We start from the raw sequence: 16,607 nt of genomic DNA on the forward strand, positions 1-16,607 counted from the left end.
AAGCACTCTAACTGAGCCTTCACATCTCATCCTGACATAAGCCTTCTCCTTCCTCTTGACCAGAGATTCCACTTCCTTGTAAACCACGGCTCCCGTGCTCTACCGCTTCCTCCCTGCCTGACAGGGCACACAGGAGTTTTTCCTTGAATAAGCTCCACATTTCTAATGTGCCCATCCCCTGCAGTTTCCTTCCCCATCGTATGCTCCCGAAATCTTGCCTAATTTCATCGTAATTGCCTTTTCCCCAGCTTTAACTCTTGCCCAGTGCTATACACCTATCCCTTTCCATCACTCAAGTAAACATAACAAAATTGTGATTGCTATCACCAAAGTGCTCACATCCTTCCAAATCTAACACCTAGCCGGTCTCATTACCCAGTACCAAATCTAATGTGGCTTCGCCCCTTGTTGGCCTCTCTACATACTGTGTCAGGAAGCCCTCCTGCATACAGTGGACAAAAACTGACCCATCTATAGTACTTGATCTATAGTGTTCCCAGTCAATGTTTGGAAAGTTGAAGATCCCCATGACAACTAGCCTGTCTCTCTCACTCCTATCGAGAATCATCTTTGCTATCCTTTCCTCTACATCTCTGGAACTATTCGAAGGCCTGTAGAAAACTCCCAACAGGGTGACCTCTCCTTTCCTGTTTCTAACCTCAGCCCATACTACCTCAGTTGACGAGTCCCCAAGCATCCTTTCTGCAACTGTAATACTGTCCTTGACCAACAATGCCACACCGCCGCCCCTTTTACCATCTTCTCTGTTCTTACTGAAACATCTAAATCCCAGAACCTGCAACAACCATTCCTGTCCCTGCTCTATCCATGTCTCCGAAATGGCCACAACATCGAAGTCCCAGGTACTAACCCATGCTGCAAGTTCACCCACCTTATTCCGGATGCTCCTGGCATTGAAGTAGACACACTTCAAACCAACTTCTTGCTTGCCGGTGCCATCTTGCGTCCCTGAAACTTGATTTCGGACCACCCTACTCTCAACCTTTTCTATAGTCGAACTACAATTTTGGTTCCCATCCACCTGCTGAATTAGTTTAAACCCACCCGAATAGCCTTAGCAAATTTCCCTCCCGGGATATCGGTACCCCTCTGGTTCAAGTGAAGACCATCTTGCTTGTAGAGGTCCCACCTACCCCAGAAAGAGCCCCAATTATCCAAGAATCCAAAATCCTCCCTCCTGCACCATCCCTGTAGCCACGTAGCCACATCCTTGTGTCAAACACAAAGCTGGGGTGGTGGTCAAGTCAGCTCACTGAGACGTTCAAGATCCTGTTTTGACAATGTGGCGATATTTCATTGCATGGTTTGCTGATCGTTGAACACAGAGAAAGAGTAGCGTTCAGCTGAATGGGCCCTCTCTTGACCGTCCAATACAACTGCTCCCCGCAGCTTCCATTGATGCACTTGCTCACCTGATACGCCCAAGTCCTGGGGTGGGGGGGGGGGCACGGCGGATACATGGGCTTCTGCCCCTGCAGCATGTCCAGCAAGAAGAGACAAGTATTTTTCAATTCATTTATTTTCATTCATCATCATCACAGCATCATGTGCATCTGTTTCACAAGCAGCTTACCCATTCAAGCTCCAGTTCAATTTAAAAAAAAACACAGAAGAAAAAACACCTTTCAAATGTCACTTCCACTGAAAGTAAGTGAATCCTAGGGGAAATAAATGCCTGCTCTGGATTGTGTAGGAATTTGAAATCCCAGTTTCACAGCGTTCATTAAAGGTGGTACCTTAGTAAAGGAGGAGCCATTGCCAAAGGCAGGAGGGCGAGGAAGTAACCAGGAGGGCAGAGCCTACATTCCGTGTGGCCCAGAAACACAGCCAAACCACAGAGATGGTCTGTCCAATACAGCTGATCTGGTCTACATGACCTGAACAGCTGCAGAATACAGACCCCATCAGAACTTTCAAGGGGACTGGCAGCATGTTTGAAAGGATGAATATTGAAATGGACAGAAACGAACCACAATTTTCAACAAGCCGGAGTCTGGGCCAACTCTCAGCCTGTGAGCCGTCTGACGTTGTGAGAAGCTTGAGCCTGCAGAGTGGAGCGGGAGAGGCAGCTGAACATTGCACAAGCTGCTCGGTGCAATTACAGGATGTTAGTTTCCTACACTTCCAATCACCCCAGGGAGCAAAGTTAAAACTTATCCACATTTTATGGGCTGAAGTGGGAGCACAGCACAGCTGAGACCACCCCCCCCAACTTCCCGAGCCCTGCCCCGAGACGATAAATGGTTACAGATGTGGGCATCATCCGTTGGTTTCAACCTCCAACTGAGAGTCTACTCTCATTATCCACATTGCCTCAACAATCTAAAAAAAAACCCATGTCTCACAGACTGGGATGGTCACACACTAACAACAAGGCCATCCAGCACAACATGTGACATGGCCTGGTGGCTGCTCTGAGCACTGTCCACAAATCACAAACTTATTACACCTCACGGGAAAGAAACACCATTGGCTGAACTGGGCAGGGTGATATTTCAAGGCTGGGGGGGTCGGGGCTCGCACCATTTACAAATGCAGGGACCCTCCCATCACCTCGGAACGCTGCATATCGAGGTTTTAGAGGAGAAACAAGGAATTCTCTGGGACTGGTTCCAGAGATGGGGGAGCTTCCGTTAGACAGAGATACTGAAGACAGTGGGATTGTTCTCCCTTGAGCAGAGATGCCAGGGGTGTATTTATTGGAGGGTTCAGAGGGAACAAAGGTTGAGCACAGCAACTACAGCCACAAGAAATGTTTTCGAATTGCAGGAAAGGGACTCCAGCTGGGGGCTCACTTGCAAGACAATTGGCAGAAGAAGCAGTAGGAAGATAAGAGGAACTGAAAATAAAGTGCTGTCATGGCCTGGAATTCACTCCAAGCAACAGATAGGGCAAAAATCATTCAAAGAAAAAGCTGGATATAAAAATGTGCAAAGGAAAAATGGGCAGTTCTAAGGAACAAGTCTGAAGGAGGTGAATTGGATAGATCTTGCACGAGAAAGAAGCCTCCCACACCACACACGCACACAGACAATGGACTGACTGGCCCATTTTCTGACAAGAGGAGAAAATTTACTTTCGCTGATTTCAAATGAGATTGAGCGGAATGGATTTGTTGAAGGTCTTGCAGTTGGCGGGATGAAAGAACAAAGTTATCACAGAGTTGGCTGAACAACTCTCTTGTGACCACCCTGACCCTATCACAACCTGAGACAGCCTTTACCTCTTTCACCCGACCAGAGGCACACTCACTCACTCACTGAGGCAGCACCATTAGGAAATGCAAAGTCCTGACTGGTCCTTCTCAAACTCCTTTCGAACAATGTTTGCAAAACTTTTAGTTTCAAATGTGTGATCTTCTGCAGAGACCAAGTGGCCAAACCCAAGGAGAGCCTTGGACTCAGCTCCTTACTTCCAGCCAAGATGAGAAATCCAAGCTCCGTGGCCGTGGGAGTGGGAGGGAGATCGAGATTGAGGGGGGGGGGGGGCGCGGGGAAGAGAGAACGGGGGGAGTGGAATAATAAAGGCTGAGGATTTGGGAGCGTGGGCAGTGCAACTTGTTCCCTCCAAGGAAAGCGCCATGGCTGCAGGTGACATTCTGCTCCTGTGAAATGTTTCATGTTATTGTGGGAGCTGGGCTCTCCAGGAAACAGAGGCTCGTGAGGTGACCAGACTTGACAGACAGAACTAATGGAGACAGCAAGAGATGACAGACTGAGATCTGAGAGGCAGGGGTAACCCAATATATCCAGCAGGTGGTGAGCCCACAGGGGCCTGAACAGAAATCATATCGATGGCTCTGAAAGGGGCAGGAAGGGGAAATGGAATAGGAGGGTACATGAAGCTGTCAAAGGGTGAGAGGAGACCCCAGCATGGGCCCAGATGGAGCGAATGGCCTGTTGCTCTGCTGACGGTCTGATTGAGTGTGAAATACAACACAGGGCTACTTTATAATTCAGTGAAGGTTAAACAGATAATCTGACAAGCGAACATCTTAAAGAGTGGAAAACAAGCTGCAAACTCTGGACGAGGCACAAAAAAACTCAGCAGGCAGCAATGAACCCCTTGCTCTGCGACATGGAGGCCCGCTCAGGCACACAGCCCCAGGGAACTGGCTGGCTGCAGCTTAAAACACAAAACTAAAACATTGACATTTGAAATCTTTGCACATTGGGAGAACGACAAACTGCAATTTAATCCTGAACCGCACAGCTTAAAAGAACGCATCTTTTGTTTGTAAAACGACGACATAAATAATCCACAGAACAATACCTCAAAACAAGAAAATGTAGAAAAATAGCACAAATTGCGACCACAGCCAACTGGTCACAGGGCCATCTGTATCCTGGGAGGAGGGGGTTGCAGTCCTGGGGAAGCGGGGGGAGGTGGTGGTGGAGAAGAGGAAAACTTTGGACTGAAGTGCAGCTGAAATGTGGAGAAATGACACTGATGAGAAAGCTGGCATTGCCCAAATGTTTGTGCACTCCCCTACCCCGACACAAAACAAGCATGAGCTCATCGGGTCTTACATCTCTGTGGCTGACTCACAGCCCAGCTTGGCTCTGTCATCAACCTGCGGCATCCATTCGGTGATCAGGAAACCAGGGGGAAGCCACTGGCAGCCTGCTGAGGGAATCGGGGATCAAATGGACTGAACAAACAGCTTTGTTCTCTCTCGGCATGCCACGAGAAGCGCTCCCAAAAAACATTAGGATCCAGGCTCCTCAAGGACGAGACCACAGCTGACCCACACGGGGGACTGGGTCAGCGCTGGATATTTGACTGTGAGAGGCATCACCCTATCTCCCAAAACAAAGGGCACCAGATAGCTGCCGCCAGCAGTAAACTCTCGACAGATCCCCGGGTTGGATGCACAGTGCACTCCCAGACTCCAGTCCCATAATGAAACTCCCTCCTCCTCATCACCAGCCAGCCCTGGCAACATAAACACGCCCTGGACCTGAGGTGTGGGTACAGGTCACCCTGATGTTCCATCCTACATCCTCCACAAGTCAACAATTCCAAAGTGACATAATTACCCAGAGTGAACGGGTACATTGATAACTGCAGCATGCCCCCGACATGGTGCATGGTTACAGTGGCCTTGATCAGAAACTCTCCATAGTGTTGAATTCAGGGGAGAAGGGTGGGGGGGTGGCAAGCAAACACATTGGAAAGATAAGGGAACACACTTAAATGACTAGCCCCTCCCCACGGCCCAAAAACATCTCCACAACACGGACCTGCCGCCATGAGACATTCACTACTGAAGCTTGTCCACTCAAAGCCCAAGAATTTCATCAATGATTAAAAGCAACGTTTTACAGAAGAGACCTTTAAAAATAAACTAAACACAAGGTACTATACACAAACTGTACAAGAGGAACTATCAATTGCACACTGGCTCCTAGCAACATCACACATCACCCTGCCCTCAGTCGCAAGGTGATGACATACAAAAATTTAACATCAGGAATGCTGAATCCACGTCTGCACTGTTGCCTTTCTCTGAGCTCTTCCTCCTATCGCACTCACCCTGCCTGCTCCACGTGGGCCATGAGGATTTGGTCACTTCCTCACTGGGACAGGGGTACAGCTGCCCGGGACTCTGTGCACTCCCCTACCCTGGCACAAAACAAGCACAAGCTCATCGGGTCTTACATCTCTGTGGCTGACTCACAGCCCAGCTTGGTTCTGTCATCAACCTGCGGCATCCATTCGGGGATCTGGGGCTGGTCAGAGGGAGCAACGCCACAATCAGATTGGCACGGGGCCAGGATTGATCAAGGACAGAGCATACCGTGCATCCAATTGGTTCCAATTGTAGGGGGTGCATGTGTGTGCACGTGTGTGCGCGCGCACGTTCCCAGAGTTTATTTTAGTTACTGCTTTGCCTGTTGATTAGATGGAGAATTGGAGATGATCAAAGGACAACAACCTGACTTCCTCATTACCCGTGCAGCGTCTGGTCCCTCTCACTACACATTCACCGTGCCCGTTATCTTCCTGGGAACAACCTTGAAATGGGAGAACATTCCCAGCATCTCATTCTCAGTTGCAAAGCTGCACCGTGGGACAGATTCTTCATGTCACACAGCAGCGGAATGACTCAAACCAACCCCAAAGTGTTCATTTTCATGCAAACCCCGCCTAGTTTGGGGAGGTGCACAAGTTGGTTGGGGTTGACCCCCCCCACCCAAAACAAAGGGGCAACACTGGGGGAGCAAGTCTCCCTCATGTACCAGCGAGGCTCCTTTACAGACTGGGGGGTCTGGTATCACAGGCCAGCCTGGTTCAAACCGGGCTTCACAGCAGCGAAGTAGGTGGGATGTGACCTCAGAAAAACAAGCCTGGCTTGTCTCACTGCCCCTCCCAGTCCAGGATTTCCGATTCCCCTGAAAAATACTTCCCTCCCCAAAAAAAGGGGACCTCATTCAACCCAGCTTCCTCCAGGGACACCAGAACCAACTCCATCTAAAGGCCTGGCACCTCCTGCTTTTCTGGGAATTCAGAGAGTTTCTTCCAACTTTAACACTGAGGAGGAGAAACAAACAGAAGAAACTGCAACAGTACAGATTTGGTCATTTCAACAAGCTCTCACCAATTTCAGAACTGTTTCTCACTGTTCCCTTTTCACTTTCTCCTTTGTCTTGAAAGTTCTTCAAGAGATCAGTCTGTACAAATTTACAAAACTAACTGGGGCTGGGTTGTGTTACTTGGACATGGAGGTGGAGATCCAGTCGAAACATCTTCCATGGATGCAATGATGTGTAGTGGTTCATTTCTCCTCTTCCTCAGGAATACTGAGAGTCTCCAGCAGACACTCACCACCTGCTGTCTCACATCACCTGAAATGAGCCCCCTTCAGAATGACTGCTTCCTTTTATGAATATGTGGCTCAGGACCAATTTTGTTTCTTTTTGTTTTTTTAAGTGCCTGGAAGTTTTATTTTGGATATCCTAAGGAGAATGAAACAGAGAGAAAGATTAAAACACGAGGACAATTTATTCCATCAGGGCAAAGGGAGCAGGTTGATGATGTGAGGGTCTAAAAGGAGAGAGCTTCGAGCTGCTTGGCCATTTAGTAAGGGCTGGCTTTCCACCGGGACCCAGGTTACAGCTTCAGTTGGCACTGGCTTGAGTGAGACTTCCCAAAGAGTGGTCTCCCAGGACAGACAATTGTAAAGTACAGGAACAGGTCCTTCAGACCACGAAGTTGTTCTGAACATGACTCCAAATGAAACTAATCCCTTTTGCCTGCCCCTGGACCATAATCCCTCCATTCCTTGCATATTTATGTGTTTATCTAAAGTCCCTTTAAGGCCCCTATTGTATCTGCTCCCACCCCCACCCCTGGCAGTGCTTTCCACACTCCGACCACTCTCTGTGTAAAATAAACCTTGCCCCTCACGTCTCTTTTGAACTTTGCCCCTCTCACCTTAAATGCATGCTGCTTAGGTGTTAGACATTCCAATTCTGGGAAAAAGATTCTGACCATCAATGCTATATGTGCATCTCTATCAATGTCCACTCAGCCTGCCCCGCTCCAGAGAAAACAACCAGAGCTTTTCCAGCCTCTCCTTATAGCTCATACTCTCTAATCCAGGCAGCATCCTGGTAAACCTCTTCTGCACCCTCTGCAAAGTCTCTACGTCCTTCCTAGAATGTGGCGACCAGAACTGAATGCAATACTCTAAACATGGTCGAACCAAAATCTTATAAAGCTGCAACAAGACATCCTGACTCTTGTACTCAATTCCCCAACCAATAAAGGCCTTCTTTACCACCCTATCTACTTATGGGGCCACTTTCAGGAAGCTATGGACTTGAACCCCAAGATCCCGCTGAACATCGCTGTTGTTCAGAGACCTGCCGCTAACCATATACTTTCCCTTAACATCTGATCTCCCAAAGTGCAGCACCTCACGCTTGCCCACGTTAAATTCCGTCTGTGATTTCTCCACCCATATCTGCAACTGATCTGTGTCCCACTGAATCCTTTGACAACCTTCTACACTATCCACAACTCAGCCAATCTTTTTATCATCTGCAAACTTAAGAATCCTCCCATCTAGATTTTTATCTTGGTCATTTATAAACATATAGCATTGATGGTCAGAATCTTTTTCCCAGAATTGGAATGTCTAACACCTAAGCAACATGCATTTAAGGTGAGAGGGGAAAAGCTCAAATGACGTACAGAGTCTTCAAACATGTTAAAATAAAATTGCCAGGATGTGGGAAGTGAACTGCGGAGACACAGCAGACGAATAAAAGATCAGCACCCTTGGTTGGAATCCTTCTGAACTTTTCGATTCGAAAGACACGAAGGGGAATTGGGAGAAAGCAGGATTGAGGGTCGGGTGTGAACAGACTGAATTGTTAACAGGGCTGAATGGCCTGCTCCTGTCTCAATGCCTTCTTCTAAGGTTTGTAATGATTCTGGGAATCACCAAACACCGAGCCAGGGATGGAACGGGATATCAGAAAAGCATGGAGGATTCTGTAGGTGCTCCAGTTAAATGACTGACCATTTGGGTGAAGCATGTTAGCCAGAGAGCACCCAGCTCTCAATCCAACTACCTGAGTGACACCATCTGCCTTTTTAACAGGAAACAGGGGCAGCCTCACAGCGCCAGGGACTCAGGTTCGAATTCACCCTTGGGTGACTGTCTGTGTGGAGTTTGCACATTCTCCCCGTGCCTGTGTAGGTTTCCTCTGGGTGCTCCAGTTTCCTCCCACAGTCCAAAGATGTGCAGGCTAGGTGGATCGGCCATGCTAAATTGCCCATAGTGTTAAGGGGTGTGTGGGTTGTAGGGGGATGGGTCTGAGTGGGATGCTTCAAGGGGCAGTGTGGACTTGCTGGGCCGAAGGGCCTGTTTCCACACTGTAGGGAATTTATTGAATTGAACTGTTACGCTCATTACTTTAACCGTCCTCCTTCAGATCAAGAAACCAGATCCCCCTTTCTCTGAAGGACAGAGACCACAATTTCAGAGATCCCAGCATGGTCAAGTCTGGCGTTACTTACCATGACCAATCCCGATGATGGGCAGGCTGCACCTATCTAGAAACATAGGTGTACGTGCGGGGTGCTAGCTGTGTACCGTCACCTTGTTCCAAGGGCACATTCAGAAAATCCCAGATCAGGATGGTGTCATCGTGAGAACTACTCACAATCTGGAACTCATCAAACTGTAACCGGAAAACTCTCCCGGAATGCTCCTGTTGTTGTGGGAACACACAAAAGAAAGGCTCATGAATGGACCAGAAACCGCTAATGTCACATTCTCCTATCTTGCTGGAAAGCCAGGTCTGGGACAGCCCTCAAACTTGCTTCACAGAGCTCAGGACTAATACACTACAGGAACCGCAGTTCATTTCCAAATCCCCACACAGCTCCCAAAATCCTCATATCTTGGCACTCATCGTATGCATTTGAGAAATATCTAAAAAGGTCCTCATTCCTCAAAGTGAAGACATTTCTCTCCAAGCGAGAAAGGCAACTGGGGTTGGTCAGGAGATTGACCATTCTCCACGCTCCCAAACCGGGGAGGTAGCTCTCAAGATCAAGTCTGTCAGACCCTCCCAGAATGAGAGGCACCACACCCAACATCTTTCCAAACCAGAGGCTCATCTTGTTCAGTTACTCCTGCTGGGAAAAGGCAACAGCTTGTTTACTGTGCTGGGTTCCTTTTATACACCAGTGGAGTGAGGACGACTTGGGGAGAGCAAGAACATGTCTTCTGATGATGAGATTGCTCCATTCTGAGCAATGCTCATGTGATCCTGAGTTGTCAAAGGGGCTGGGAAGTGCAGAGACAGGGAGAATCCCACTGTTTCTGTCTGTGACAGAGCCTCAGAGAATTCAGCTATCAGCAAGGTTCTCTCTGCAGGAGAAAAGATATTTGTTTCACAAGTTTTGAATAGATCCTGGAAATAAAGGCAGGTTTCTGAGAACCGACTGTGCATTTGTTATGTTACACAGCAAAAAAAAAGACAGTAAAGGATAAGACATTGTGAACAGCGCAATGCTGCTTCAAGGCTGCCCGAGTGGGACCAGTAGGTGGGGGAAGGTGGATGTCCTCAGAGGACCATCAGGTCTGCTGGAAACTGAGTGAGAGGCTCTGCAGGCGTGTGCTGTACGCAGCATGGGATAGAGCTGCGGTTCAATGCAACTCAAAAGCAAACTGGATGGGAAGTGAGAGAGATGGCAAGATGCTGGTCAGTGTGGAAACCCCGTTGTAGACACGGCCACACTGCACAGCAAATAATGCAAGGGTTTGCAACTCGGTGTGATAGTGACTATTCATAGAGAAATTTATCTTTTTTAGCTGAAACCTCCTTTTTGTTTTACTTTGAAAAAAATACTGTTGCAATCGAAGTTTAAAAAAGAAAACGGTCTCTGAGATTTCTGTGTGTGCTGGACGCTTTTTAACATGTTATCCATCTCTACAGGAATCATAATAATTTGCAGATTAAAACTGTCTTCATTCCTGACGTCTACCTGGGTTGCTGCTCCGAAGTGAGTATGTGTATTGATGGTGAAGGGAACCAAAGGTGTGCTGTTACAAATGGCTGATACCATGACAGCAGGTCTGCCTTCCTCACAATGATGTTAAACTTCACACTGAGGTTTCTAATGGCTTGCTGAATCTTAAACTGAACTTCAAGGACTCTGCCTGCAGGCAGAGATAAACCCTTAAGCTTCCTCTTGTACGTTCAGTGTGATCAGACAGCAAAGCGCAAATCCAATATGATAAAGTATTATCTTCTAAAAGGACAGTTGGCATTCACTCAGAAGTGAGGCTTACCACCAACGTTCGCAGACAGAGTGTGCCAGCTGGTGAACGGGGATCCAAAGCAGCGACAAGGTCCCAAACTTTAATTTTACTGAAAAACAAAACAGATTGAGAAACAAATTCAATAAAAACACAAAGAACAGGTCACCTCAGTTTGCGATTCGCACCTTCCCCAGCCATCGCCAGTGTCACACTTGCCTGTATTCCCCACACAGAAGTGCAGGTCATGTGACTGGGGAACACAGATAGCCAACGCAAGTGGCTTGGCAATGAAATTCCATAAAGGGACCACGTATTTTCCCTTACAGACTACATGCTGGAAAATGGAAGTTGGAAGCTGCTGTACAGCTAAATTTTAAAAAGCACCAAGAGGGCCAAGAGGATCCCGTAATGTATTATTTTGGCTGTGCAAGGCAGCGTTACTATCTGGAGCACGTTATGAGAGAGTCGTACCAGGCGACTCGACGTTAAGGGAGAAGTGCCTAATGATAACCCTGGGATTGGTTCAGCTGCAGTTTGTCACAGATGTGCGAGAGAGAGAGGGGGCGAGAGGGTGAGAGTGCGCGCGCGTGTAGGACGTGCTGTGACAATTAGATACCTGCAAACAAGAGGCACACCATTTCCAACTGCGAGCAAGAGAGAGAAACAGGAGAGCCGAAACAAAGATCTTTAACAAGAAAAGCCCAAAGGCCATCCAAGCATCAACAGAATCAATGATCAGCCAGCACTTTGAAGCTAACATTGTGCTTAGTGCTTTTCAAAATCAACAGACTCTCCACTTCACCTGCACTTACATGACAGAATCTGAAGTTTTCCATCCATAACATACATCTTAAACAGGGGCTATGCTTGTCTCAATTGTGAATGTGTGAATGTGAACTTTTAAACAGGTACATTTTGCACAATTCTAACTTAACCCTTTTTTTGTGAGTTGTAAAAGAATATGTTTGTTTGCAACAAATAGAATCATTTCTGTTAATGACAAAACTAAGCATGAATTATTTGTATTCTAAACAAGAGTCTGTCAGGCAAATAGATACACTTGGTTGTTTCCAAAGGTATTCGCACGTTTCTAAAATGATAGCTCCATAAACCATCAGAGCAACCGCTCCCTGGTGCGTTGTGGGGCCACTCATGCAGCCCTAACACTTCACCACCAATTCAACCCTGACAAGGCCGTGCTGTCGCAGCGTCAGCGCCGAGGGCGCGCCGCGCTGACAAACATGAGACCGTCAGTTAAAGGATGAACAGCTCCTTCTCATCTGTTCTACCATTCGATAAGGACTACATCTGCTCTGATTGTGGCCTGTGTCCACTTTGCTCTCTTCAGTATGTCCTTACAGTATAACCACACCCTGGGCGAAGTCTGATCATTATGGGACAGCTGCGACAGTACTTCAGAACCTCCTCAGTGGAGTCACGCTTCCCAACTTTTCATGGATGTGAAAGATAGCACACGGAAGGAAGTGAAGGAGTGAAACTTGGGGCTTACCCATCGTAGGCCCCACTAACGATCCGCTTGTTGTCAAAGCGAATACATCGAACGAGTTCCTCATGACCCTCGAGAACCCGGAGACAGGCTCCACATTCGATGTCCCACAACCTGTACAGACCGGGGAAGGATTCCAAACGTCAGCAACAAGGACAGGCAAAGCTCTCCCTTGTAACATGCTCCTTCAAACACACCTCCCAAAGTCTAAGCTGCTGGTTGTCTGTCCCGGTCTCTCCTTACGATGGCCCAGTCGGATTTTGTTTGATAATGCTGCTGCAGGGCACCTCGAGACCCTTCTCTTATTTTGAACGTGCTATGCAAGTGCAAGCCGGGGCTTTAGGGGGTGGGGTGGCGGGGTGGGCGCAGAGAAGGTGACCAAGGAAACACGTAACTCCTTCCCAGATCACATCGCAGTTCAGCGGGGCACACTGGCACCTCCATGTCAGAGGGATTCAGAAGCCCTGCACAGCACAAGCGAAACCCGAGAGAAAAACGCAGAATGTCAGCCACCCAGGGGTAGGATAAATGCTCGACTCTATTATAAAAAGACGGTATACATCAGATTGATAGGGACCTGATTGGGTATAGTGAGCAAGAATGTACGAATGGCAAATTGTGTTTGGTCAACTTGTTGGAGCTTTTTTGAAGATGTTATGAGCAATATCAATAAAGGAGGACTGATGGATATAGTATACTTAGAAATGCAGAAGGCTTTTGATAAAATCCTCCATAGCAGGCTAATTAGAAAAAATAAAGCTCATCGAATAGAAGCTCGTGTATTGAGGGAGATGAATAATTGGCCAAAAAAGAAAGAAAACAGGAAGGAGGAATAAATGAGTAATTCTCATGTTGGTAGGCTGTGGCTAGTGGGGTACCATGAGAGGTTCTGCACTTTGGTCAGTAGGAAGTAGTAACCTGGCGTGGGGATTGTAGTTTCTGATCAGATAATGAGACCCGCGACAGGCTATGGAAGACCTACCGGATTGTGTTATCAGAGGAACCGCTGACCACAAGTCTGTCCCTGTACTGCAGGCAGGCAATGCCCCGTTTATGGCCATTCAGTGTTCGCACAAACTCACAGGAACCAGTGTTCCACACCTAGAGAGAGAGAAAGTGCAAGAGAGAGAGCGAGAGAGCGCGCGAGAGCGAGAGAGAGCGCGAGAGAGAGAGAAGAGAAAGTGCGAGAGAGAGAGAGCGCGCGCGCGCGCGCGCGCGAGAGAGAGAGAGAGAGAGAGCGAGAGAGCGCGCGCGAGAGAGAGAGAGAGAGCGAGCGAGAGAGCGAGCGAGAGAGACACAGAGAGAGACACAGAGAGAGACACAGAGAGAGACACAGAGAGAGACACAGAGAGAGACACAGAGAGAGACACAGAGAGAGACACAGAGAGAGACACAGAGAGAGACACAGAGAGAGAGCGAGAGAGAGCGAGAGAGACACAGAGAGAGAGAGCGAGAGAGACACAGAGAGAGAGAGCGAGAGAGAGAGCGAGAGAGACACAGAGAGAGAGAGTGCGAGAGAGACACACACACACACACACACACACACAGACAGAGCGAGAGAGACAGACAGAGCGAGAGAGACACACAGACAGAGCGAGAGAGACACACAGACAGAGCGAGAGAGACACAGAGAGAGAGAGAGCGAGAGAGACACACAGAGAGAGAGCGCGAGAGAGACACACAGAGAGAGAGCGCGAGAGAGACACACAGAGAGAGAGCGCGAGAGAGACACACAGAGAGAGAGCGCGAGAGAGACACACAGAGAGAGCGCGAGAGAGACACACAGAGAGAGAGAGCGAGAGAGACACAGAGAGAGCGAGAGAGAGAGACACAGAGAGAGCGAGAGAGAGCGAGAGAGACACACAGAGAGAGAGCGAGAGAGAGAGCGCGAGACAGACACAGAGAGAGAGAGCGCGAGAGAGACACACAGAGAGAGCGCGAGAGAGCGCGAGAGAGCGCGAGAGAGCGCGAGAGAGCGCGAGAGAGCGCGAGAGAGCGCGAGAGAGCGCGAGAGAGCGCGAGAGAGCGCGAGAGAGCGCGAGAGAGCGCGAGAGAGCGCGAGAGACACAGAGAGAGAGAGAGCGAGAGAGACACACACACACAGAGAGCGAGCGAGAGAGACACAGAGAGAGAGAGAGCGAGAGAGACAGACAGACAGAGCGAGAGAGAGAGCGAGAGCGCGAGAGACAGGCAGAGCGCGAGAGACAGGCAGAGCGCGAGAGACAGGCAGAGCGCGAGAGACAGGCAGAGCGCGAGAGACAGGCAGAGCGCGAGAGACAGGCAGAGCGCGAGAGACAGGCAGAGCGAGAGAGACAGGCAGAGCGAGAGAGACAGGCAGAGCGAGAGAGACACGCAGACAGAGCGAGAGAGACACGCAGACAGAGCGAGAGAGACACGCAGACAGAGCGAGAGAGACACGCAGACAGAGCGAGAGAGACACGCAGACAGAGCGAGAGAGACACGCAGACAGAGCGAGAGAGACACGCAGACAGAGCGAGAGAGACACGCAGACAGAGCGAGAGAGACACGCAGACAGAGCGAGAGAGACACGCAGACAGAGCGAGAGAGACACGCAGACAGAGCGAGAGAGACACGCAGACAGAGCGAGAGAGACACGCAGACAGAGCGAGAGAGACACGCAGACAGAGCGAGAGAGACACGCAGACAGAGCGAGAGAGACACGCAGACAGAGCGAGAGAGACACGCAGACAGAGCGAGAGAGACACGCAGACAGAGCGAGAGAGACACGCAGACAGAGCGAGAGAGACACGCAGACAGAGCGAGAGAGACACGCAGACAGAGCGAGAGAGACACGCAGACAGAGCGAGAGAGACACGCAGACAGAGCGAGAGAGACACGCAGACAGAGCGAGAGAGACACGCAGACAGAGCGAGAGAGACACGCAGACAGAGCGAGAGAGACACGCAGACAGAGCGAGAGAGACACGCAGACAGAGCGAGAGAGACACGCAGACAGAGCGAGAGAGACACGCAGACAGAGCGAGAGAGACACGCAGACAGAGCGAGAGAGACACGCAGACAGAGCGAGAGAGACACGCAGACAGAGCGAGAGAGACACGCAGACAGAGCGAGAGAGACACGCAGACAGAGCGAGAGAGACACGCAGACAGAGCGAGAGAGACACGCAGACAGAGCGAGAGAGACACGCAGACAGAGCGAGAGAGACACGCAGACAGAGCGAGAGAGACACGCAGACAGAGCGAGAGAGACACGCAGACAGAGCGAGAGAGACACGCAGACAGAGCGAGAGAGACACGCAGACAGAGCGAGAGAGACACGCAGACAGAGCGAGAGAGACACGCAGACAGAGCGAGAGAGACACGCAGACAGAGCGAGAGAGACACGCAGACAGAGCGAGAGAGACACGCAGACAGAGCGAGAGAGACACGCAGACAGAGCGAGAGAGACACGCAGACAGAGCGAGAGAGACACGCAGACAGAGCGAGAGAGACACGCAGACAGAGCGAGAGAGACACGCAGACAGAGCGAGAGAGACACGCAGACAGAGCGAGAGAGACACGCAGACAGAGCGAGAGAGACACGCAGACAGAGCGAGAGAGACACGCAGACAGAGCGAGAGAGACACGCAGACAGAGCGAGAGAGACACGCAGACAGAGCGAGAGAGACACGCAGACAGAGCGAGAGAGACACGCAGACAGAGCGAGAGAGACACGCAGACAGAGCGAGAGAGACACGCAGACAGAGCGAGAGAGACACGCAGACAGAGCGAGAGAGACACGCAGACAGAGCGAGAGAGACACGCAGACAGAGCGAGAGAGACACGCAGACAGAGCGAGAGAGACACGCAGACAGAGCGAGAGAGACACGCAGACAGAGCGAGAGAGACACGCAGACAGAGCGAGAGAGACACGCAGACAGAGCGAGAGAGACACGCAGACAGAGCGAGAGAGACACGCAGACAGAGCGAGAGAGACACGCAGACAGAGCGAGAGAGACACGCAGACAGAGCGAGAGAGACACGCAGACAGAGCGAGAGAGACACGCAGACAGAGCGAGAGAGACACGCAGACAGAGCGAGAGAGACACGCAGACAGAGCGAGAGAGACACGCAGACAGAGCGAGAGAGACACGCAGACAGAGCGAGAGAGACACGCAGACAGAGCGAGAGAGACACGCAGACAGAGCGAGAGAGACACGCAGACAGAGCGAGAGAGACACGCAGACAGAGCGAGAGAGACACGCAGACAGAGCGAGAGAGACACACAGACAGAGCGAGAGAGACACACAGACAGAGCGAGAGAGACACACAGACAG

The 16,607-nt window shown here is 49.9% G+C and overlaps 1 protein-coding gene across 2 annotated transcripts in view; it reads right to left on the minus strand.

The window, feature by feature from the left end:
* Positions 1–1,522: 1,522 nt before the first annotated feature.
* LOC125447950 (F-box/WD repeat-containing protein 1A) overlaps positions 1,523–16,607 on the minus strand; it is a 42,453-nt gene continuing 27,368 nt past the window's right edge. For both annotated transcript variants that reach the window (XM_059641230.1, XM_059641229.1), the window contains 5 exons: positions 13,294–13,412; positions 12,315–12,425; positions 10,835–10,913; positions 9,052–9,245; positions 1,523–6,980 (listed from right to left, as the gene is read on the minus strand). In XM_059641230.1, coding sequence (XP_059497213.1) covers positions 9,084–9,245; positions 10,835–10,913; positions 12,315–12,425; positions 13,294–13,412 — 471 coding nt within the window. In that variant the 3' untranslated portion in view covers positions 1,523–6,980; positions 9,052–9,083. The remainder of the gene's footprint in view (positions 6,981–9,051; positions 9,246–10,834; positions 10,914–12,314; positions 12,426–13,293; positions 13,413–16,607) is intronic.

This window comes from Stegostoma tigrinum, chromosome 40 (assembly GCF_030684315.1).
Source record: "Stegostoma tigrinum isolate sSteTig4 chromosome 40, sSteTig4.hap1, whole genome shotgun sequence".
In the NCBI taxonomy this organism is placed as follows: Eukaryota; Metazoa; Chordata; class Chondrichthyes; order Orectolobiformes; family Stegostomatidae; genus Stegostoma; species Stegostoma tigrinum.